Source organism: Drosophila nasuta, chromosome 3, assembly GCF_023558535.2.
Source record: "Drosophila nasuta strain 15112-1781.00 chromosome 3, ASM2355853v1, whole genome shotgun sequence".
In the NCBI taxonomy this organism is placed as follows: domain Eukaryota; kingdom Metazoa; phylum Arthropoda; class Insecta; order Diptera; family Drosophilidae; genus Drosophila; species Drosophila nasuta.
The window spans coordinates 26,720,158-26,745,319 of NC_083457.1; the positions used below are offsets into that span (position 1 = coordinate 26,720,158).

At 41.5% G+C, this 25,162-nt stretch overlaps 1 protein-coding gene across 1 annotated transcript in view; it reads right to left on the reverse strand.

Moving 5' to 3' along the window:
* The window catches only part of LOC132790163 (homeobox protein 13), a 56,955-nt gene that overhangs the window by 23,249 nt on the left and 8,544 nt on the right, over positions 1–25,162 (reverse strand). The window contains exon 2 of the mRNA XM_060798613.1: positions 6,871–7,591. Within this exon, the coding sequence (XP_060654596.1) occupies positions 6,871–7,591 (721 nt within the window). The remainder of the gene's footprint in view (positions 1–6,870; positions 7,592–25,162) is intronic.

A 25,162-nucleotide genomic window follows, 5' to 3' on the forward strand; every position in this document is an offset into this window, starting at 1 on the left:
TATCGTAAGTGATTTATCATTATTATTGTTGCTGTTGTCGTAATACTCTATATGCTATATGACTGCAAAAGGTATTTGGGGTAACTTTTCTAAGTAGCTATATAATGAGAATTGCCTTGAGAATAGGATTTAGAGATTTACCACAATTATGATATAATAATAAAGAATATTCTGACTAAACCAATATTTTATTTATGGATTTCCACTGCGTCTAAAATACATATTTATTTTACTTTGAAGAATTAACTAATAATTAAGAAACACTGCGCGTAATATAATTACTTTTAATAAGTTTTAGGGTTTTTCATTAAATATGAAAAGTATGCTTAAACAAAGAAATTTAAATTTCACAAGGAATAAATCAATCAATTATATAAAGCAATCATATTTGATATACTGTTTATCTGATTAAATGATTAAATGATATAGCTTTAAGGTGCATTTGAAAGTTTAATACTTTAAAGTTAAATTATTCTTTCAACAGAATTTCTTAAAAGAAATAATTTAATTCCTAGCTAATACAACAAGTGAGAAAACTAATGTCGAGTCTTAAAATATACCAAATTAATATATCGAAAAAGACTAAAATATGCCGATTACTATATTTGGTATATCAATATACTACTATTTTCAAAATATACCATAGATTACAAAATATACCAGATTTTCAACTAAAGAAACTAAGCCCCGACTGCAGCAATATTTTATCCTATAACCTGTTTCCTATTTCTTGAATACCTATATTCCATTATCCCCTCAACAATTTAGAAACATATATATCGAAAACTCAATCATTATTTAACTAATTTCAGCAACTAATAGCTATTAGCTGGATATCTATTGTTTAACACTGTAATATTGTTGTTAAGCATTGGCTATTTGGTTGCTAACTGCTGGTGCCTTGAGCAGTTGTGTCAAGCACGTGGCAGAGAATGTGGCAGCAACCGAAGGATAGAGAGTGAGCTAGAGATAGAGATAGATATGGCTGGAGTAAGTATTTATTTGATTATAAGTCAGTGAGTGTTACAAGAGAAGCGAGGTCGCGGCAACACACACAGTCGAACAGACAGACAGATAGACAGACGGACGGACAGACGGATGCTTATGGCCATGGCCCAGTGCTGGCATTGGCTTTGCTTTTGGCCACATGCGTCGCTGAAGGCTTTAAGCCGTTCGTAATGCGCACTGTTGAGTTTATGCACAACACAAAAGGTGCCCAAAGGATGTGGATGTGGATGTGAATGTGAAATGTGGATGAGGTTGTTGCCAGATTCATCTAATGTTGTTTTTGTTTTAGTTCAATGCGATGCGTTGCGTTACGTTGCGATTCAATTCGATTTGCTTTTGCACAACATTTAAATCCTTAAAATTTGTAGTTTGAGCTTCTCACCCGAGCTTGAGCTCCCTCAGCCATCAGAGGATGTCAAGGGAGCAGAGTGGAGAGCGGAACCTGTCGATTTAGTTTCCTCAGAGACAGAGAGAAAATCGCAGTTGGAGTTGGGGATTGGAGAATGGCAAACAGATAAGGATTAACTGCCAGCCTGCTGAGGAGTACAAGGTACAAGTAACTGCGACAACTGCAATTTCCCCCATCCCTATCCCCCTTCCCCTTACCCGACTCTCTGCCAATGTCTCTAGTATCTGAGCGGACACAGATGCTGCTAAGAGAGTACATGATGTTGGCTTAACTCAATCAGAAGCACCTGCAACTGCAACTGCAACAGGACTTGAACTCTCCGCTTCTCTCTATCTCTTCAGCTCTTTATTCATTTTCTGCTGTTGTTGTTGCTGTTGTTGCTGCTGTTGTTCCCTAAATCCCTTTTTGCTTATAATTCGAAAATGTTGCCTCCTGTTGCTTTTGGCATATATTTGAATTTGTATCTGAATCTAAGCGCCACACACACACTCGGACGTAGTCTGCTTAGTCTGGACAGTTGGGCAACTTGCATCTAGGCGACATATTGTGCGTCTACACATCATGGGGTTATTGGGGGGTGTTTGGAGTAGGGGGTGGCACAAATCCTTTGCACAACTTGGAATTTGAGCCAGGCTGCACATGGGCCAACAAATCGGGAATGAACTGGACTCGACTAAACCGCTCTGCTGCTGTTGCTTCTCAATGCTGACTCTAATGCTGAATCGGTTGCTGGTTGTTGCTCTTCATCTCCCTCTCCCTCTTCCTATCTGTGTATAACATTTAAGCTGCCACCGCGTGCCAATCTCCACCCTCATCTCTTCCCTAGGAGGACTTTGGCTAACGGCACTCGAGAATAAGTACGCCCGCCAGATGTATCTATGTATCTGTAACTGCTTTTATATGTTAGCTCACATAACAGCAGCTAGTTTTGCGACTGATTGCGAAATTTGTGGCACAAACCGACCGCCAATCGCCTCCAGTTGCCCTTGCCACCTGCCTTTGTCAATGCAATGCTTGATTAACAACAAACTATACGACACTCGAGCAACAATTGCATCGAAATATCTTTTATTTGCCAATGAAAATTGTATTGACAGTTTCTAAGTAAAGGGGGAGATTATCAATAAAATATGGCAAGTATTCAGTAACTTCAATCTGTAGTAACTTGTCGATAACTTTTGTAAAAGGAAGATCATAAAAATCTATTGCATATCTAAAAAAAAAGGTTATATTTCTATGTAAATTTAAATACTTATTATGAAGAGTCTAAAAGATCAACAAAGATTTTGTGAAGTGTTAATTTTTTAGTTATATTTTTTAAATGATACTTATTTTATTATTTTACTACTCAGACATTTTTCCTTACTGTTAAAAAATAAAATAATAATACCAAGAATTAATAAACGTTTCTTCAATAAGTTAAGATATATTTCCTCAATTTCAAAAAGTAAAATCATTTAATTTTCTTGCCACCAATTTAATAAGCTAAACCTTAAGGCAATTGTGTGGCACAAGCTTTAAATTGAAATGAACCCAAAGCCACCCAAAAAAAGTATGTAGAGAAAGAGATTCGGGGGAGAGAGACAGCGTCAGCGACAGAGACATAAGAGTCGATCTCCGTTTGAAATATGCATAATGCGAGGATGGTTGGACGCGCATTTTTGAATCCTGAGCAGCATGCTTATGTATACAGAAAATAGCCGGGCGGCTTATGGCAGCTGGATGGCTCGATGGCAGGCTGTAGCAAGCTTCCATGCTTGCCACATGAGTGCACCAAATGTACGGTGACCCTGGCGAGTGGAGCAGCAACAGCAACAGCAACTGCAACAGCGACAAAGCTTTGCCCAAACAACAATGGCCAAAGTGGAGGTCAATTGATGACTCGCCAAGCAGAGGGAGGGGGAGCAGAGAGAGAGGAGAGAGAGAGAGGAAGAGGGAGCGGAGTAGTTGGTCATGTGGGGAGAGAGAGAGCTCTGCTCTGGTGAACGCGTTGATCCACAAACGTGTCGTTAACTAAGGCGCAGTGATTTTCAATTGCAGAACGCGACACGACAATGTTGCAGAGTGTGTGTGTGTGTGTGGCACGTGTGTGTATGTGTATGCATAAGCTTATAGGTGCCACACTGGCATACGCATCTGCTGCAACACAGCAGAGACCAGCAGAGGGGCGTGGAGGGGAAAGGGGGAGAGTGGAGAGAGCCTGCATATTGACAAGTGCGGCCGTTGGGGATTTATTAAGGCTAACGTATGAAAATTTTGCATACTAAACGCTGCATAAATCGAATCGAATCGAAATGCGAGAATAAAAATTTTCCAAAAATGAAAGCTCTGTTTGGCAACACTGTGTGTGTGTGGGAAGAGGAGGAGGGGGAAGGGGTCGCAAAGGGGGGATAAATATCGTGTTGCGTCGCTGAGCAGCTTAGGCGCAATAAACAGACGCAATAAACACACGCACATACAACAAGCCAAACAAACAAATAAACAGATTTACATATAAACTCACAACACACCCACACACACACACACACACACATACACAGTTGCAGCTGTATGAAATGACAATAATAACAACAACAACAACAACGGGGACAAGGACAAAACCAATAACCTCTCCATTCTCGACTATGCGCTTGATGCCGTTTTACTGTGAAAATCCTCAAAATACACTACAAAACACATTACACACACATGCACAGCAGAAAGAGATAGAAAGAGTTAGATAGAGAGAGAGAGAGAGTGGGAAAGAGAGATAGAAAGACATATGCTAGTGAGCCATTCACAAATTCAAACGAAATTCAAATCTAACGCACGTTTCTCACTCCTCCCAACTTCATCTTTGCCCTTCTCTTGGCTCCTACGTTTTAGCCAGCAGCTTAACAGCAACCAGGAAGAGTCTCTACAACAAGCAATGGCAAACGACAAAATACTACTTCGCACCCCATCAAATGCAAAATATGCAAATCAAGTATTAACCAATTCGAAATCTACTGCAAGCGATTAAGAACAAATCGAATTTCGATTCAAATATTTATTAGTAAAACAAGCAAGAAAGAAAATTGCCAGCATTTACTTTAAATAAATAAAACTATGGCAATTTGCAATAAAAAACTTTGCATGTAACATGATTAAATTACTAATAAAATTCTCGCACAATTTGCATAGCGCTAAATGCCGCAACAACGCAGCCATAAATTGGCCAAAATGCTGAGCAACCTGTTGAGTCAGTCTGAAAAGCAAACACTCGGAAAAAAATACACACACATACACAGACTGAAGGCGGCAGGCAGCAGGCGATTGTATTGCGTATACGCCGCGAGTGCCGACCGACCAAAGCAGCCAGGGAGCAAACATTCGTAAACTGTAACTGTCACGCCTCCTCTTGCCACTTCGACTTCCGTTTCCGTCTTTGCTTGGTGTGTGTGTGTGTGTGGGTGTGAGCTGTGTGTGTGTGTGTGCAGCCATATGGCCAAATAGCTCCACAAGTGTGTTGACGTTCATTTGGCGCCACAACAACAGCCCCCGGGTTGGCATTTAGCAGACCTTCTTCATTGTGGGTGAGTGTACGTGTCTCTCTGTCTGTGTTTGTATATGTGTGTGTTTGTGGCTGCCTCGCAGACAGAGAAAGATACTCAAAAGAGCGAAAGAGTGAGAGATAGAAGGTTCACAAAATAAACGTTATGAATGCTTCATATGCTTAATCCAGGGGATTTGGATGCATATACGATGAGTGTGTGTTGTGTTGTATGCTGTGTGTGTGTGTGTGTGTTGTTGGCTGAAGCTGAAGTTGAATCGTTTGGCTGTGCACTCGACAATCTATCTCACAGATATTCGCACAGACAGTTGACAGTCTGAGCAGCAACAGAATTGTTGCGTGAGCATCTGCAACAGTATTTGTATCTCTGTATCTGCAACTATATTTGTATCTTTAGCTGAAGCTGTAGATGTAGCTGTAGCTGTGGATTGTCAATGGAGACAGGTTCACTCTTTTGTCCCTGGCCAAACTAGTATTGATGAACTAAACAGGATTACCTTCTGCTCTCGCCTCCTCCCTTTCCTTTTGCTGCTGCTCGTAGCTACTCAAAGCTAGAAAGGGTCTGTTAAATGGGTGGCAAATCAGTTGCTCAGATGTTGATTCTCAATTGAGCCATGTTGCATGCAACATTGTATTACATATGTGCGTATAAATATCGGTTTGTGCCCTGCTTAAAGTTGCACAAATCCTTAAAGCTGAACCAGCAGCCATAATCACCAGTTACGAGTCGCAACACAAAAGGCATCGCCTTCTCATCTCATTCCACTGATATCAGCATCGCCACTGGCATTTTTATAATGATGTGGTTCCCGGCAATTATTGAGCCCTCCATAGACCGAAAGAGAGATGGAGAGGGAGAGAGAGAGAGGGAGAGAGTCGATGCGAATGCCGCTGCATAGACCGGATTAAGGGTATTTGTGCAACGGCACGGAAATAGCAAAGCGCTATCCCCTGCCCCTCTTTTGCCCTTTTCCTCACTCCTTCCCTAGCGACCGCTGGTCGGGATTTGTTATTGTGGATTTGTCTGATTTATGCAACTCTCGCTTCAATTTTGGTCTATATTTAGTTTGCACTAACAATCAAAAAGAATTTCAAATGCTAATTATGTAAATGAAATCAACTTTAAGCTGGTTTTCCATACACTTTCCGATAGTATAATTATTTAATATTCTAATCGAATTTGTAACTGATGAAATTTATAAGAAACTCATAAACACTTTGTGTATCTTTTTGTCTATTTACTTGTTTCTTTTTAAACGAGTTTGTGAATTTGAAATCTATCTTCTACAAATTTTTTTACAGCTACAACGTTTTGTAGTAGGTAAAAAATATAACGTAGGAATTCTTATCGGATTTCTATAGCAAATTTAAATTTAATACAAGTATCTCTGTTGTCTCTCCTTATATTAATAAAAAAGTTCTGAGTATCCCATACACTGATTAATTTAACGCATAACCATATCATAAAATAGAAGTAATAAAGCTACAGTCAAGTGTTATCGACATTAAGATACTCGCTACCCATTTTCAAATTCAAAATTGATCGAAAATACTAAAAACTATTGGTATATCAACATACTAACTCATTCAAAATATACCATAGAGTACAAAATGTACCAGATTGTCAACCAAAGCACTTAAAACCCGACCGCAGCAGAAGTTTTCTATCATGTAAAATTATTTCTTGAATAAGTTATTTTATCTGATCACAAAAGAACTCTGAAACTGTTTGTCAAAGCTTTTAACAAGTTGTCTAAATTCGATTAAAATGTAATTACATTATCATATGGAAATGATCTGCACACGTTTATTTAATCTGCGAGCAACTGAAAAAGATTAATTTCTAGCTAAATGAATTTTCGTCCCCATGAATATTCAATTCAATAATCGAGAATTCATAATAAATTACACAGATACTCACGATTCACTTTGCTGACATCGAAGTCGCGACGGGACTCGAGCGCCGGATGACTGAGCAGCTTTTCCGCCTGCTGCTGGGCCTGTTGCACGCCCACAGCCATGCCCAGAGCAGCTGGTGGCAGGCAGGAGATGCTGCCACGTTCCTCACGCTCACGTTCGCGTTCCCGCTCGCTCTTTGGCGTCGCTGACAACGAGGCATTCTGACTAGATGCCGCCGACGAGGCCAAGGCGCTACCGCCGCCATCGGAACCATGAAGATGCTGCTGCTGCTGTTGCTGTTGTTGCTGCTGTGATTGCTGCTGCTGCTGCTGTTGATGTTGCTGTTGCAGATGGGTCAAGGAATGGGGGCTGCCTTCAGCGGAACGACGACCAGCAGCATTCACTTGCTCCACAGCAGATTGTTGCTGCTGTTGTTGTTGCTGCTGATGCTGCTGTTGCTGTTGTTGCTGGTGATGCTGATGTTGCATCTGCAGCTGGGTGAGCTTCTCCTGCACACCCTGCAGCGAGGAGCGTCTGTGCTGCAACTGGCCAAGGCCAGAGCTGGAGTCCTCGGGGATGACGCTGTGCGGCGGCGACAGCGAGTGCTCCTTCTTGACAGCCATGTCCATGAGGCTGGCTGCGGCCGAGGGAGATTTGGCATTAACATTGGCATTCGCATTCGCATTGGCAGCGGCCACAACCGCCGCCGCATTGGCCGCTCGAGTAAGTGCCAAAGCCTGGCTCTGCAAAACAAAAAAAGTGAGAAGAGAAGAGGTTTGGATAAGTTGCTTTGAAGCTAACAATGTCGATGACAAGTACTACAAACTATTTAAGTGTCGCTTTGTTTGTCTAGCTAAGTTGTTGGCAACGATTTCACTTCATTCTTTTCGGGGCGCTAAAAATAAACACAGCAAAGAAAAGAAAAACAACCCAAATTTGCTGTATTGATTAAGTCGACAATGGGCTGCAAGGCCTCATCGATAGTGGCAGCTCAACTAAAAGAGATTCTCCTCTTCACTTGATTTCTATTGATCGTATGTGTGGTTGTATGTGTGAGTGTGGAAAAGAGCTCGTTTGGGGCGCCTCGCCGATTTGTTTGCTTTCTATAATTTAGCAAGTAATTTGGCGAATCACGAAATTGTCTTTAATGACGCGAAGCTCGCGATCCCGATCGCTGTGATGCGCTGCTTCAGCCACAGCTTTGGCGATCGTCGGAGCGTAACTAAATTAATGTTTGCAGCCATCTCACTTACTCTTCACGCTCGCCCTCTCGTTCACTTAAAGACTTTGCTTTTTTTACTTTATTCGCACTATTAATAAGCCAAAAGCATTGGAAATCGAGTGGCAATTGGCACATGGAAATCGACATCGAGATCGGTCAAAAATTGAAATCGAAGCGACGGCTTTTTTTCTTGGATAGCAGAGTTCTTTCGACTAGTAGCTACCCTAATTATATGGCAGCTACCGTTTACCGTTTACCTTCTTCTCGCTCGGCACGCAAAGAATGCCAAATTCCACACACAAGTCTTTTTTATTGTCTTTTGGGGGGAGAGAAATTATGGCATTTGAGATCTGCGGCGCTGATCGTGGGGATCAACTTAAATCAAGCCGAAGCATAACCCTTTTGCTGCCGACTTTTGCTTTTTGGCCCCTGGCGATTTTTGTCAAATGCCATTGCCAAAAAATAACACAAAAAGAATAAGCAGAAGAAGAAGCAGAATTACCCTTGAAAGAGACTAAAGCTTGGCATTAAATAGTAGCTCTTGCTTAAGGGTATAGAATGAGGCAGGCAACATCCTCTTTGGGTCGATCGATGTCTGCTTTCTACAGTAGCCGCGTCGAGTTAGCGATCAGCGACAGGCAGCAATCGATCTTATGTTATAATCATGGTCAGGCCAGGTACAAAATTCATTTACGCTTTAATCAATTTCATTTCATTTCAGAGCCTGCCCGCGTCTCCAAGTTGCAACTAAGAAGTAGACAGAGACTTGCGACTTGCGACTGCGACTGCGAGATTTTGTGCCTAAGGCAACCGCCGACAATTTGAGCTTACATTGATCTTGGCCGGGATGTTGCCAGCCTACCAAGATGCCATATTACGAGACTCTCCTCGGCTGTCTCTGTCTTCGTGTGTGTGTGTGCCACGCCCCTATTGTTGTTGGCTTCTGTTGGCCACATGTCAAAAAATTGACGAAAATTCGATCAAAATTTTAATTGATCGCCCTGCAGTGATGCTTGGTTTGCTTTTGGTCTCTCTCTCTGTCTCAAAATTGATCTCGCTGTGCGTAATTTTCGTTCAAGCGACTCTCCACTCGTGTTGTGATTATGTTAATAGAGGTAGCCTCGATTTGCCACCATCATCCTGGGAGGGTAAACGGGGAGTAGGGCATTCGTTGCGTTGGCGCTCGCTTCGATTGCAGCCGGAAACTGATTTGCCAGCGGCACATTGAACGCTGCTGCTGTTGCTGCTGCAGAGAGTTCAGCCTCTTTTGGCTTAATGGACACAACTCGTTGGCCACAGCTGATCCTGGCAAGGAATGCAAGGAGTCGCATTTAAAATGCTAATCTTTAGTCTCAAAAACTTTTGAGCATATCAGCGTGCTCCAGATCTTTGCTTCAGATGCTCCTCAGCTGGGACAAGGCACATTTTAATATTAACCTGTCAAAGGCCATAATTGACAACGATTAACTTTGTCTTTTGTTCAAGAGCCAGCACAAAAATTTACATTTTTATGGTTCAATAAAATAAATCAACGTGCACAACAAAAACGCAAAAAAAAGGAACAAAAATTACTACAAAATTGATGATGAATAAACGAAGCACAGTGGCTGCGAAAAGTAATTGCAGCACATAATAATCTCGCATTTAATAATCCTCATTAAAGCGCAAAATCACGTTGTCCAAGTAACCGAGAGAGATAGAGAGAGAGAGAGAGAGAGAGAGAGAGAGAGAGGGAGAAAGGGGGGAAGAGGAGATGGGTTTCTTGGCCAAAGTTGTTTGGAGTTGTTTGCCAGTTTGCGCTAAGAAATATCACCAGCAGCACCTCGACAGGAATCGGGGATTGAGGATCGGCGATCGGAGATCGGGGGATGTGGCCTGAACTTGTCTCGCTCGACTGTCCAAAATTAGAGGGGACCCTTTACATTTTTCGGCTGCCCAAACTACAAAATTCCAAACAACCAGCCGAACAAGCGCAGCCGCAGCTTCTGTTCAAAAAATGTAAGACTGATGATAGGCGAGAGGGTCGGGTTGGGGCGTGGCAGGAGAGCAGAAGACAAGGAGTCGCATCAATCGATGATATGATGAGCTGACGTTTGGGTTGACGTTTGCTTGTCGTCAATACGTCGCCCTAATAACACGTCGCAACAGGTAGTCCCCGGCCATCAAAGCGGACAGACGGACAGACAGACAGACGGACGGACAGACAGACTGATTCTGATTGCGACACAGATACAGGCAGATTGCGCAGATACAAATTCACGGAGAGAAAGAAAGGCGAATTGGATCCCCTTTTGTGGCTTTTCGGGAGCTGCGGAATTTCAGCAATTGCATGAAAAATATGAAATTAGTTGGCTCGATTCCCGATTCCCGATGCGATTGTTGCCCCAATGTGTGGAAAAAGTCGTCAAACTGAAACTCAAACTCAACTCCAACTCAAAAATCTGCAGAAGTCTCCTCGGCAGTCTCCAGACTCAGTCTCAGTCGGGAACTGGGTCTGCTACTGGATTTTTAATGTGTTTTAATCATCAACAGTTGCCTGACTGCCTACTGCCTACTGTCTCAGCATCAGCCTCCTCCTTCTTCTCTTTGATTTGCCCTGCGCAACAGACTAAATTGTTTTTTATTATCGACGAGGCGATTTCCATCATCTGATCCTTGCATCGTGGCACATTCCATTGGGCTATAAATCGTTTTGCCTTGGCACCATGGCGCTCCTCTTCTGCTGTTGTGTTCTCTGTCGCTCTGTCGATCTGTTGCTTGTCGCTTGGTTCCTTGTCCTTGGCAATACCATTTGATTTAGCTGCCATAGGCATTAATTGTTTTTTGTGTCATTTAATCAGTTTTCTGTTTCACGACAAACTGCGTGATGTGAATGCGAATGCGAAATGCCAGAACTGAGAAATACAAAATACAAAATGCGAAATGCCAAATGCGAAATGGAAATGAAAATGGTTATGGGAATGAGAATGGGAATTGCATATAGCAAAAATTAGTTTAGATTAGCTGAACTAACAATTTGTTGTTCGTCGTTTTCTAATTGCACATTTGTCACTTCTGGGGTTGTTGCCTGTCGTGTTGTTGTCTGTCAGTTGAGTAGGCGTCGATCGAATTGGGTTTGTGATCTTAATCGCAAGCAGTTCCCAGTGCCATTGACATTCCAGCTTGTCTGAGATTATGTCTGCTTTAGTCGCTGCTGTCTGTCTTCAAGCTTCGAGTTTCGTGTTTTGAAGTTTCGTGTTTTTGTTGTTGTTGTTGGTGGCCAATGAGCGAGGCAACGATATTGCCATTACCATTGGCTGGCTGCCGCCTGCGTTTTTGGCCTTTTGTGGCTGTAGCGTTTTTGTGATTGGGTGTTGGCCGTTTTTATGCTCTTTGGCTGCCTGTCTGTTATTAATTATCAACGTCCAAAGCACCGCGATCATCGTCATCGTCGACGTTGTCGTGGCTGTTGCTGTTTGCTGTTGCTGTCTCAACAAATTCCCAAGCGACGAGTCGACAATCTTTGGCTACAGTAGCTGCAAGCAGCTACAGTTGGGGCAAGCACCAGAATGTGGTATGTGGCATGCAGCATTCAGCATTCAGCGTTCAACATTTGGCATTCGTTGTGTGTGCTTTGTTTGTGCTTTGTGAAAATATCATTTTCGTCTGCTTGTTTTCACTTTAAGCATCAGTTTCGTGGCATTTGTTGCTGTTGCTGTCAGCTTTGCTTTGCCTTTTGGTAATTTGTATGAGATATTTGGAATTTCTTAACTTTTGCCATTTATGTGCATATGCTGTTGCTCCTGTTCCTGGCTCCTGACTCTTGGCTCCGGCTCTTGGCATGCCCTTAACGAAATTGTGATTAAGTGTTTCAATATTGAAGTGACGAAAGGTTGCCTGAGCTGGCTAACTGGCTGCCTGATTGCCAAGGAGCTCTGCTTTTGGACTCCAATTCTGTGTAGCATTCCCTCAACGATGGCGAACATCGGTGCAAAATAATTAAAAATCAGCAAGCGTTTTGTTGGCTCTCCCAACAGCTTCCACAGCTCTCTCTCTCTCTCTGTTCCTCTCTCTGTCCCGACGCCCGCACGTCTGCGAGTGCGAAAAAAACGCCATTTAAAGATGCCACAAAGCCGCAGATAAGCAGGCCCCAAATGACAGAGACAGAGATGTGGTTAAAGACAGAGCAAGCGAGAGAGATTGCTTGCTTGTGAGTGAGAGAACGAGTCAGAGATAAACCGGTTGACAATATGGTATGCGATCTGCTGTGACGATAGCCAGATAGCCAGACGCGTCTTCCAGAAGAATGTTTACCAAATTACGAGAGCTACCAACTACGCAAAAGCAACAGCAGCAGCAACAGCGACATTTAATTATATTTCATTCGATTTTATTTTACTGCCGGGTTTTTTGGTAATGCTGCACTCGACGCATTAATGATGACTTGGCCTGAATTGCAGGCATACACTCAATAATAACAATAATCATAAAGGCTGCGCACAAGGCAGCCAGTAAATCGCCAAGCAAGACGACACACACACACACTCGGCCCTTGCCTCAACTTGCAACTGGTAACTTGCAACTGCATGCTGCATGCTTGCTGATGCCATGTCCATGTCCATGTTCATCGATGTCCATGTTGAAGCCTTGATTATGCGCGCGTTCGTCGCACGTCGCCAGCTCCAATTGCTACTGTGCCGCATCCTCTACTCCTCCCAATCCCTTCTCACTCTCTCTCTTTCTCTCTCTCTGCTCTCTGTTGCTCATCTCACATGCTCGTTGCAGACTCATTATTTCTACTCGCCAGCAGAGTTGGGCATTAATTTGAGATCATTGCTACTGTCTTCGATTCAGGCAAAACATACTGAGCAACATCAGAAGCAGCAGCAGCAACAGCATACAACAGCAACAGCATCAACAGCAGCAACACCAGCAGAAGGTGTCGAGTGCTTGAAATGTTTTAAATACAAAAATTAATAAAGCTCTCTCGTGCCATAGCGCAATGTCTGTTGGCATTTTTCAATTATTACCAGAGACCAGAAAACTGGTCTCTCTCTTCTCCACTCTCCACTCGGGCAAATTATTAACTTAACACTTTGTCACATCGCGTAACTGCAAAATGAACAAACGTAATTCAATGGTATTTACACTTGGAGTAATGTAAAGACAACTAAATGATTGCACATGCAGAACTTTACAGAGAAATTGCAGTCTGAAGCAATCAGAAAGTTGCTAGTTTTCTTTGGCAGAGAAGTATTTAGAATATGATCGAGGTTATGTGCAAAATATGTAAATCAATCTAAAAAGTTAAGCTGTCAAAAATATTTGCTTGATTTGAGAATATAGAATATATAGAATATAGCTACAAATCAAACTTTATCTGTGTTTTATCTTTTTGCGCATTGCTGAATTTCACATTTTCTGTTTGTTAAAATTTCATTGCATCATTGAAAGTTGCTCAAAGATATACAATAAAATATAGAAGTCTCTTCGAAATGCATAATATTCACTATTTTAAGGTTTTTCAGCTTTACAAATTATTAACAAAATATGGACAATTTTTCATAATTTACATTTACACTAACAGTGGTGCAATTATCTGCAATGTGCAATTGTAGAGAAATATATTTCGAGCAGTAGTCCACTAACAATTGATCAAAATAATTATTGGATATTATATTTGATGATCCGATAAATGAAACAACTAAGCAGCTATTCTTGAATTAACTAAAACACTCTATAAAAAGCAAATGCGATTGTGCCATACGTTTTTTTTATTAAGTCATTTCAATTACTTGCAATGCAGATAAGTTAAAAGCTTTGGAGCAATCTGCTTTTAACGATTGTCGTATTATTTTCTATTAATATTTTGTAGAAAGCATAATACATCTTGTAACATTTTTGTTAATCGATTTAGCAGTTACCTGCAAATATTTCAATATTGCACTTAAATGCAGTGCAGTTAAGTTAAAGTACTTCGTTACATTTAAGGAACTTCATACAATTCTCTGCAATTATTCTCTTAACAAAATCGATCGACTATTTTTATAGTTTAGTTTTTCAGAAGTTTTTTATTGAAATATTGCAGTTACATGCAATGCATTAAAGGCAAAATATTTCAAGTATGTTAAATAAGTTCCATTTCGCAATCTAATCTCCGTTTCCAGCAATTACATTACTCAATGCAGGTGAATTTATCGACAGCATACTGTAGTTTATAAATAACTTGTATTTTTTCATTGCTTTGCATGTCACATTCATTTGGAGTGGCCACTAAATGATTATATCCTTTTGAATACCGACATAATTGAAAGCCTCTTCAGCAATTAGTCGCATTGCAAAAGCAACTAGTTAAGCACAAGTCGAAGCTGATCCATTGCAGTCAGTCATCGCATGTTGTCTCAATATTTGTTCGAGTCCCGTTGTCACTGCAGCAAAAGGGAACAGCTGACAGTGGCTCAAAAGGAACTTGGCCAGTCAGCCAGCCGGCTGGCAGTTAACTTTTGTCAACCTAACCAGCCAGTCAGCCAGCCATATGCATATGTAGGTGCCCTTGCCAATGCCAATTACAATTTCAAGTTCAACATGGCGGGCGGCATAATTTGCGTTGCACCCTTCGGTCTCTCGGTTTTATTTTGTATTTGTTTCTCCTTTATTCATTCCCAAACAGTCGCAGTGCCATTCTCATTCACGTTCTCATTCCCATTCCCATTCGCATTTCCTCGGGCGAAAGCGAAAACTCGAAACTCGTTCAACTGTAACTGGCTGCATTTGCGCGCCGCTAACTTTTCACATGTGATTGTGATCCTGTCGAGTGCCTCCGTTAGCCAACATCTAGCCAGGGGATGTGTCCACTTCCACTTCCACTTCCAGTTCTACTTTTGCCTCTGCTTCTTCGGCCCTCGTTTCATTTTGGCCGTGTTGCGCTTGAGGAATTCCTCGCACAAAATTATTAGTTACCCATATGCTGCTGCCAGCCTCTCTCTCTCTCTGCCTGCCCCTCTCCAATTATAAGTCAATTAAATAGGTTAGCATTTATACAAGTTAGAAAATAAAAGAAAAAGGGACACATTTTGTCAGGCCCGAATGAACAGCACTAAATTTATGAAGTTGACTCTTCTCAGGATCAACAACAACAACAGCAAAGGAGCATCCCAGCTGAAGTCACCCCTAAAACAGTTGACAGGACACTTTCCTTAAAACTCATTAATTTGATCTCTGGCAATAACGCAAACGAACACACAAAAGGAAATGACATTCACAGAGCTCGCCCCTCTATCAACCACAACATACGAAACAGGTAAAAATTTTAATTTATACAAATTAATAACATAATTGCAACAATTAAGATAAGTGCTACAAATTATAAATTTTTGAGATTTGTAGAACATTTAAAATGTTTTGTAAAAGATATAGCAAAAAGTATTCAAAATAAAAGTTGTTTTTACAACTTAATAACATAATTGACAGAATTAAAATAAAAGCTACAAATTACAGAAATGTTTTAACGTTGTATAAACTAGCATGAAAATATGAAAATATGAAAAATTAAAACCAAAAAATATTAGGCACAAGAAAATTACCAATTTTGCAAACAAATTGAACCATTTTACCATTTGTTGATTGAAATTATGAAAATTTTTTTGTAATTGAAACATTTAAATTAAAATGAAAAATATTCTCAGATATACAAATATTGCATTAATTAGAAAAATTAAAATTTAAAAAGTTTTCACAAAATATGTATAATATAAAAAATAAATGTAGAAATAAATTAATATGAGACTAATTAAACTAATGAATTTAAAAAGTTTTCATTCTAAATGTTATAAGCTCATCATTAATGCGAAGTACAATAAAATTATAATAACATATTCAATACATTTAAAAAGTTATATATTGCACCTGCATTGTTCAATGCTGATTTGAAATGTAAATTGCGATGAGGTTATGTAATAGGCTGATACGCAAAAATGAGACCAGTTACTCGTAGATTCGTATTTATTTATCAATCAATAACGCCACACTCAATAACAAAAAACTAACGCAACGCGCACTGATTGCTCAACTCTGGACAGACAGACAGACGGACAGACCGACAATCGATTGATAGATATAATGATCTGTGTGTTCCGAGTTCGTCTTCGAGATTTCATGCAAATTCTAAACTGCGCCAGAAGAAGATCGACACATGAGGCGTACATTGACAATTGTCTCATTGATCAATCATTTAAGCAAATCGAGGAGCAGCCACAGCAGCAGCAACAGCAATCAAGCGATCTGTGAGACTAATCGACACCAAGAAGGGGGCGAATTTTATGCACTAACCATAACACAGCAAGTGGCAGCAAACGATTTTAATTCAATCAAGCATTAAGATAGTCGCCAGAGGCGCCCCAAAAAAAAAGAAGTCAGCTAAAGATCGAGAGGCAAGAGCTATATAGCTATAAAGCTGTGGCATTGGGCAATTAAGTGAGTGAGAGAAAATCGTGAAAAGCGATCAACAATGCGAGCGAATATAGTAAATAAATAAATATACATATGAATGTGAACAAAAGTCGAATGAGCGCAAATATAAGTTGAGCATTTGCGTCACGAAAAATGCTCGACCTCGATTCCCTCTTTCTTTCTATGTGTGTATGTGTGTGTGTCTCTCTCTCTCTCTCTCTCTCTCTCTCTCTCTCTCTCTCTCTATCTCTATCTCTTTTTATAGCTAGAGGAGTCGCAAGAATGTTGGCATTCACACTTGGTTACTTGGTTCACTTGATTCGGCGACTGACATTTCTTTGGTCGACTAATCTGTTGGGGTCAATCGATGTTAAGTAGAATCACGAATACCAAATTAATTGATGCTGATATATGCAGCACATACCACACGCTGCCACGCTGCCACTCTGCCACACTGAGGCGCCTCAGTCTGCAGTCTCAGCTTCAGCTCGTCTCTTTTTTTTTATCGTGAGATACAGTTGATCCTCTCCTGCCCCTGCCCCTTGCAACATCTCAGCATCAGCAGGCAGATGTGTGTCAATCTGTGGTGTGGCATATTTCTAATATACAATATATGAATACTCGACTCGAGTGTATTCAGAGTGTGGTGAGTGTGAGTGTCAAACGGGTAAATAATACCCAGTTCATGTTTTGAATTAATTTTAATTGAGATTCATTTGTAAGCAATCAGTTAGATTGTTCAGTTGACGCGCTTAAGATGACGATTCTGATTCTGTTTAGCAACTGATAGCAATGGAAAGAGATAGCAGCTGAATGTGAGACAGAGATAGATAGCGAGTGATCAGCTTGATTGAATACAATTTTGTCCTTTTGCGTCATAGTTGGCTAAACTAGAAAATTGTTTGCGATATCCTTTCATGTGAACGGAAAGTTGCAACCACAATGAAATGCAATGCACAATTAAACACAGAGGTCGCAAGTCGCTGCAACTAAATGACCAACTAAATGGCCCGACTTAGTCTATGCCGATGCTTGTAATTAATAAGACACGCCAACAATCATAATTGAAACATGTCTTTTAGCGCCAAAGTGCTCGTTGTTGCAGACACACAGCGACGAGCCGAGAGCAATATCAAACAATCTGAAAAGTTAACAAGCCAAAACACAAACACCCAACAAGGCACCTGAAGGTGCCGCCCCAACTCTCTTGCAACGTGCAACGTGCAACTTGCCACAGCATTGCCATCCTCAGCGCTGCCCTCCCCCAAGGTGTGGCAAAGACAAGGGGCAGCAATTGTTTGCCTTGGCTGCCCGGCTGCATCTATTAGCTGAGCTGGCAAAATACCAGTTGCTTTGGGCCTGTTTGTTGTTTGCTTGCAACGTGCTGCCAGCCAGCAGCAATTAAGCGAGGAGAAGCGAAGAAGCAGCAACAGAAGCAGAAGCAGCAGCTACTCAAATCAAGTGAAAAACGTTTTGTAAATTTGTCAAATTGCATAAAATTAGAGATAAGATATCATTTATAACAATTAAAAGAGCGAAATGTGGCAGCAACTGCCAATTGTGGACATTTGAACAGCTGTAAAGTCGCTTCACCAACAAAAACCGGAAGCAGCCAAAAGACGAGCTCCCCTCGCACTCACTTACTTACTTCGTTGAGCACGCGACAGTGGGTAACAGGTAACAGGTAACAAGTAACAGGCAACAGCACCCGCAGTCCCGATAGCCGAGAGCCCTACTTAGATAACAAACTGCAGCAGCAACTGTGCAACAGGAACTGCAGCAGCAACTGTTGTAAGACAAGCGCTCAAGTGTAAAAAGAAAAGACGTGGGCAGCAGGACGACGATGTGTGTCAAGGACAAGCGCCAACAAGAAGCGATGGCACAGCTGCCACAGCTGCCCCAGTGGCAACACCCACAACAGCCCACAATCAGACAGACAGACGGACAGAGAGATAGAGAGAGAGAGAGAAAAGAAGCGAAAACCGCAAGCCAGGCAATTGACCGGAAGCTCTTATTAATTTGCTATTAGCGATAGACAGACAGGAAGTTAACTTAATTTGTGTGCGGCTTTCGCCAAAAAAAAAGCAGAAAAAAACAGTGCACAAAACAAAAGCGGAAAACAACAGCAGCAGAGAAAAAAAGCAAATGAAAACGAAACAAAGTCGCAGACAGAAACAGTTTCTAAACAACAGACAGGATGTGAAGGCAGACCAGACAGGACACACACACAGGACACATATGTGTGGGTGTGTGTGTGTGTGTGTGTGTGTGTGTGACATCAAAGGCGATTTCTCGATTTAGTCTCTTATCTTTTTTCTGCTGTTCTGATGTTTGATAAGCCTAATAAAGCGCTTTTTGGCCAGGCTTTTACCGTTAGCATTAGAGGCCATTGATTAGATCAGCGACAGCCACAACAGTGAGAGCAACAGCAACAGCGACAACGTCTCACTTATAGACTAGACATAGAGCAGATGTGGCGAGTAGAGCCAATTAAAATATTTGCCATTGTGATAGGTCACTTCCTGCATATGCGTAACTTGCCCCCTGTCTTGTGGCAAGCAGCTTGTACTTGCAGCAGCTAATGCAAAGTACTTCACTTTGTGCCTCGCTCATTTGTAGGCCTTTTGTTTTCACTTTTTAAGGTACGCACGCAGATCTTAGGCGTGCGATAAGGAACAAGCGAGCGAGTGCGAGTGAGGGAAAGAGATGGACAAAGTCGTTAATGATAAGAGGCAGCAAATGACGAGCAGCCCTCGCTGACGGGGGCGATTAGACAAGCGACTGAGACAACTGCAGCGTTGTCTGCACCTTTTTCAAGTTCCCGTTCTTTTTCTTTTTCCTTTTTTTTATTGCCAACAGGCAAACTCAGACAGGAAGCACGACGATGGCAGACAATGGCACACAAACTCCTGACGAGGTGCGAGCTCTCGATTTCGAGATTATCATATCAGCAAAAAAGAGAGCCAAAGACAGAGGGAGAGGGGAACGTGAGTTTTTGGGGAGTCGCATCTTGGGATGCGCACCCTTCGAACGGGAAAGACAGAACAGCAGTCGAGTCCTTGCTGGCCTACTTCTCAGACAAATGTCCTGCAACTGCTGTTGAAAGTGAAACTCGCGTGGCAGGAAGCGTCGCAGCAACGACGTGTGCCGCTTTTTGCAGCACGTGCAGCAGGCAATATTTTTTTCCAACAAATTGCCATAAAAGATGCTGCTAGTTTTTTATGTACATAGAGTTTTTTTTTGTAGGGGTAATTAGTCAAACGTTTTGCGCTCTTCCTTAAGCAATTTCCCAATTGTCAACTGTCAATTTCTGTTTAAAATAAATAAAGACATTTTGTGCGCAAAACAAATTCCAACAAATGCGAAATGTGAAATTCATTGAAAACCATTTTGAAAATAGCAAAAAAAAAGTATCTAACATATTGACAGTGTTTGGGGGCTCGTTAAATGCTGATAGGGACTCAGAGAACCATAAACTTACATAGTAGAGGAGTTGGGGAGTGAAGTTCTTCTGTGTGTGGCTGTGTGTGTTTAAAATGCGCTTAATAGTTTCAACATGTGCCGCAGACACACAATTAGGCAATAAAATTAATTCACACCAAGAAAAGCATTAAAGTGCAAGTGTGTCTCGGCGACAGCCAAAGCAGCAGCAGCAGCCAAGGTGCCACTTGCCATCAGTTTTGTCGCTGCAACATTTTCGCACGCATAACTCCAACTCAAACTTGCAACAACATGCGGCCTGTTGTCTGTTTGGTCTGTGTTGCCGCCCCATTTCATGGCGCGTGCCTTCCGAGTGAATGACAACAGTCTGTGGCCCTATCGGCTCCATAATCGGTTTCCAAGCACTTGCCTTCGTATTAGTTGCAACTGCAATTGCGATTTAATTACCTTTTTATGCTGCCACATATGCCACATTGCGCATGCCACAATGCCTAATGCCATGCACTTGAATCTCGACGAAAATACTTGCAATTAACCCAATCAATTGCCAAGCAAGCAAGCAAGCAAGAACTTGTCTCGTGTCTCGACCTGGCCGACAGACTGTCAGCAGATCGCATAAAGTCGTTTCTCGCAACTGCAGATGCAGATGCAGATATAGATACACGATGCAGATACAGCTGCAGTTGCAGTTGCAGTTGCAATTGCAGTTGGTGTGTAAGAGATACTTTTAAAGTAGCAGATACAATTGCAGTTGCAAGCAGCAAGAGCAGCAGATACATTTGCCATTGCAGATACATTTACAGCAGCTAAAGATACATTTAAAGTGCGAGATACATTTGTAGCTGCAGATCGCAACTAGCTGCCCTTTTTTTATGATTGGCTGCCGCTTTACGAGTTCAGGAAGTTGGACGCCAACAGCAAAAGCGACACGCTGTTGCAGCAGCAGCATTTAGTTAAACAAATGAGCTAAGCTGACAACACACATTTATCTAGGATTATCTATTGAGAGTGTCCTTGTCGCTGGCTGCTCTCACACCTGTTTCTCTGACCCAGTGAGCGGCGAACTCTTGCCGTCTCCCTCGCTCTCTCTCGCTCTGTTTTTTGCCGCTTTTATTTCGGTTTTTTTTAGCTGCTGCCATTTGGCCAACGCGTTGTTGCAATGTTTTTCAGCCTTGACTCTTGGCTGAATTTCCTCATGGCGTTTTTCCTCAACGTTTCCCGCTCTTTTTAGTTTTTTCGTTGCTGCTGTTGTTGTTGTTTGGTGTGTATACAATGGGTTAATGTTAACCCACACACACACACACGCACACGCACATTGGCAACTTCCCTGGCTGTGTGTCCGTTTAGCTCGATTACGCTTCCGGTTGATATGCTCTCCGCTCCCCTCCCCATCCCATCTTCCTATGCGCTTGCCTTCCCTTTGCTGTTTCTCCCCACGAAGCCAAATGCTGCTCGCTTCCTACTTTTTTGTTGTCTCCCTGGCAGCGATCCTGTGCACACGAATGACACAATTCTGTTTTGTCATCTGTCCCTGCCCCTTGCCCCTGTTCTCTCTCTCCTCAGCCGCTTGTCGGGCAAGACAAAACGCTTGAAGCAATTGCGAGTTACCGCCGTTTCCTCTCGCATTGTAGCCCATTGTCATTAGCCTGCCCCAGACTCTAAGTGTGTGTGTGTGTGTGTGTGTAATGATCGTGGCAATTAGTTGTGCAAGTATGTATGAGTGAGGTGAAGTCGTATCCATTGTGATTGCAGTGAGCTGCAAACATAAATTACGGGATAATCCGACATAAGCGCATTTCCATGATCTACTCCGGTTGCAAGTGAGTGTGAGAGCGAATAAGTGAATAACTGGCTGGCTGACTGGCTGACTGAATGAATGAGTGAATGAGTAGTGAGTGTGTCAAGCACTCGTTACAGCACTGACAACTTCCTGCCACACCAACAGCAGCAGCAACTCGAATCCAAATCGCAATCGGAATCGCACTTTGGAGTGGGAATCGACCAACTAATTAGTGTGTTTGCTTGTGTAATTTGCAAAACTAAATGGCACAACACTGACACACACTCACACACATTCACACACTTAGATTAGCTGACATTCACATGCACTTGCCCACGTTCCTTCTGCATCGCCCTTAGATTGTGCCACGCCCCTTTGCATCGCTTGTGGATTAGGTTTAGCCAACACGCAACCCGGCCGACGACACCGATAAGCTGCCGCCCCAGAGAGGCCAACATGCAACTGCAACACAGTCACAGCAACAACCACAGCAACAACAACAACAAGAACCTCTGCCAAAGGTTGCAATTTGTACAGGAATTGATTTGTTTTTGAGGGTTCGTGTCAAACACGCAATACGCTGACGACGATGACGACGATGACGACAACCATCGCTGCATTTTGCGCATTGAAGCGTTGGTGTTCGACGCCGGATCGCTTTGGCCCATCGCTGAACTCAACAAACCAAACAACAACCACTTAAGTTAGCTCACAGCTCACAGCTGACCCTGAATACCAACACCGAGAAGAGAATGTCAACGAAACAGCGCTAAAAATGCAATTGAAATTCGCACTTAAACCTAAAATTACAAAGCAAGTTTGTTGCAAGCTAACTTTAAGTTAATCAATAAGTTATCATTGAGATGTATTGGAAAATGTCCATTCCGAATTTTCATAGCTTCACAAGAGATTTTTAGTTATTCAAAAAAATTGCAAAGCAAGTTTGTTGTAAGCCTTAAGAAGAGGTTTTTAGTTATTCAAAAACTATAATAAAATTTCGCACTAAATCCAGAATTACAAAGCAAGTTTGTGCAAGCTTACTTTAAGTTAATCAATAAGTTATCATTGCGATATAATGGAAAATGTCCATTCCAAATTTTCAGAGGTTTTTAGTTATTCAAAAAATTCGCATTCAATACAAAAATTCAAAGCAACTTTGTTGTAAGTTTACTTTAAGTTAATTCATTTAGTTCCGAATTTTCATAGCTTCAGAAGAAGAGGTTTCTAGGTATTCAAAAAAATACAGTAAAAATTCGCACTGAAAACAGAATTACTAAGCAAGTTTATAGTAAGTTAATCCATAGACGATATATTGTAATTTTTGTATTTCCAAATTATAAATTGAGGTTTAAATAGGAAGTTTTACTGTTTCATTGAAATCAATTTTTATAGTTATTAAACAAGTTAAAAACTCAGTTTTGATGTTATCCTCATTAAATTGTTTACATTTTCATTATAATTAGCTATGTCAAGAAAATTTACTAACTATTGAATCGAACAAGCGCTTAGTTCTCAGAATTATGAAAATACATTTTCTGTTTCTCAAGAAATTGAATTGATTAATCCCATAATAGTTTACGTCTTATTCACTGTTTAATCTAAATCGAATGTAATGTATTTACTATAAGGGCAAGCAAGCGAGGGCGACAAACTTTACATATAAGTTTCTTTTCTTATGAAATTTAGTCTGCTTCTAAAGCCTACAATATTATTGAATTTGACCTATTTAAAAAACAAATGCAAAAAAATATTAAAAAAAAATAGTATTTCAAAAGTTATTTTGATGCCTGTTTATGGTATGAATGCAATTCTTATGCATTCTTTTATCTTTAGTTATAAAATTTGCAATACAATAGAAATTCTCACCCATAAAACTAGAAAACTAGTTTTTATAATGCACTCTTAATTGATTGCAAATCATTTTATTTTATTCATTAATTGATCTCATATCATTAGTATTTATGCATAGATCACTAATATATATAAGTATCATATACAAATAAATTCAATAAATATGTGTAGCTTACAGTTGAGCTATTGAGTCATAATCTAAATGCTTTGCACTTAATTTCGGCATGTGACCGTACGCACACCTTTTGGCCTATTATCCGACGACCCTCATCTCCTTCCCCCAAAGCACAAGCACGATCCCGATGTCGAACGCAACTGTTGGGTTGGACTATGGGGAAAAGTGATTCGGTAATTGTGTTTAATCAATCAAGCGCTGCCTTGTTTGCTTATTTGTCGGCTACACAGCATATTAAGGCACTTCATTAAGATAAAAAGTAATTTATCGAAATTGGATTTGATAAATTTACCCGAAAGCAAAAACCTAGGCCAAAGCTGTCGCCAACCCCTTCGATTCTGACCCGTAGCCCCGCTTGCCAGCGTTCCGTTCCGTTCCGGTTATCTTCGTCAGCGGCTGGTCAACATGCGCGTAATTCTCAGCGACGAGCGACGTCGCGACGATTAGATTAACCCGAAAATACAAATACATACACACACACAAATGGTATACAATTATGTGTATATCATAATGTGAACATTAAAGATATCGATGGTCGATCAGACGACGAGTAGTCGATCAGTCCCTTGGCCAGCCACACAAATACGGGCCAGTTGAAAGGTCTTCGATAAAACGCAAGTAATGAAACATGTGTCGCCTTTAGATACAGTTCCACTCCCCCAACCACCCTCCCGCGGTTTGGTGATGAGGTGGGCAGAGGGGAGACATGGAATTGATTAGATTTGGATAAAAGGCGGCCCATTATATAGATTAAAGTTGAGTTATTAACGATTTGCTGTGCATGTTTTATCGTCTTACGGCCAGTCGACACATTTTTTTTTGTCATTTTACGATTGTGATTAACGCGAAGCAAAAGCCGCGGCTTTATGACTAGTCAAAAAAAAAATAACACAAAACTAGGAAAAAAGTATGTGTAACTGCGATTAGTCGACAGACAGACAGAGAGTGAGAGCAAGAGGAAGAGAGAGAGAGAGAGAGAGAGAGAGAGAGAGCGCAGCTAAGTGGATTAGTTGTTGGGGCAACAGTAGCCACGAAAATCAAAGATCGAAGATCGAAGATCGCACATCGTCGATTGCCAAATGCCGATGGCCATTGTCAGTTTTTGCTGTGGAGCGCAATGGCCAATAAATCGTTGGTAATTTGAATCAATTTAGTTATTGACAAGCTGCTGGGTACCAACAACATCCCCCCCTCTTCGACCCCCTTGCCAAATGGCTTATTTTCCATTCTGCTTTGCGCTGCAAATTCAAAATAATCCGCTGTAAAATGTCTACACAGAGTCACCTCGCTCCATCTCCAACTCGGAATGGGAATGGGAATGTGGGGAGCACAGCTCTTGGTGCGAGATCATGGGTAATCGCTTCGCCTCGCCAGCGACTTCCTCAGCGTCTACATCAACGTCTCAGTCGCCGTCGCAG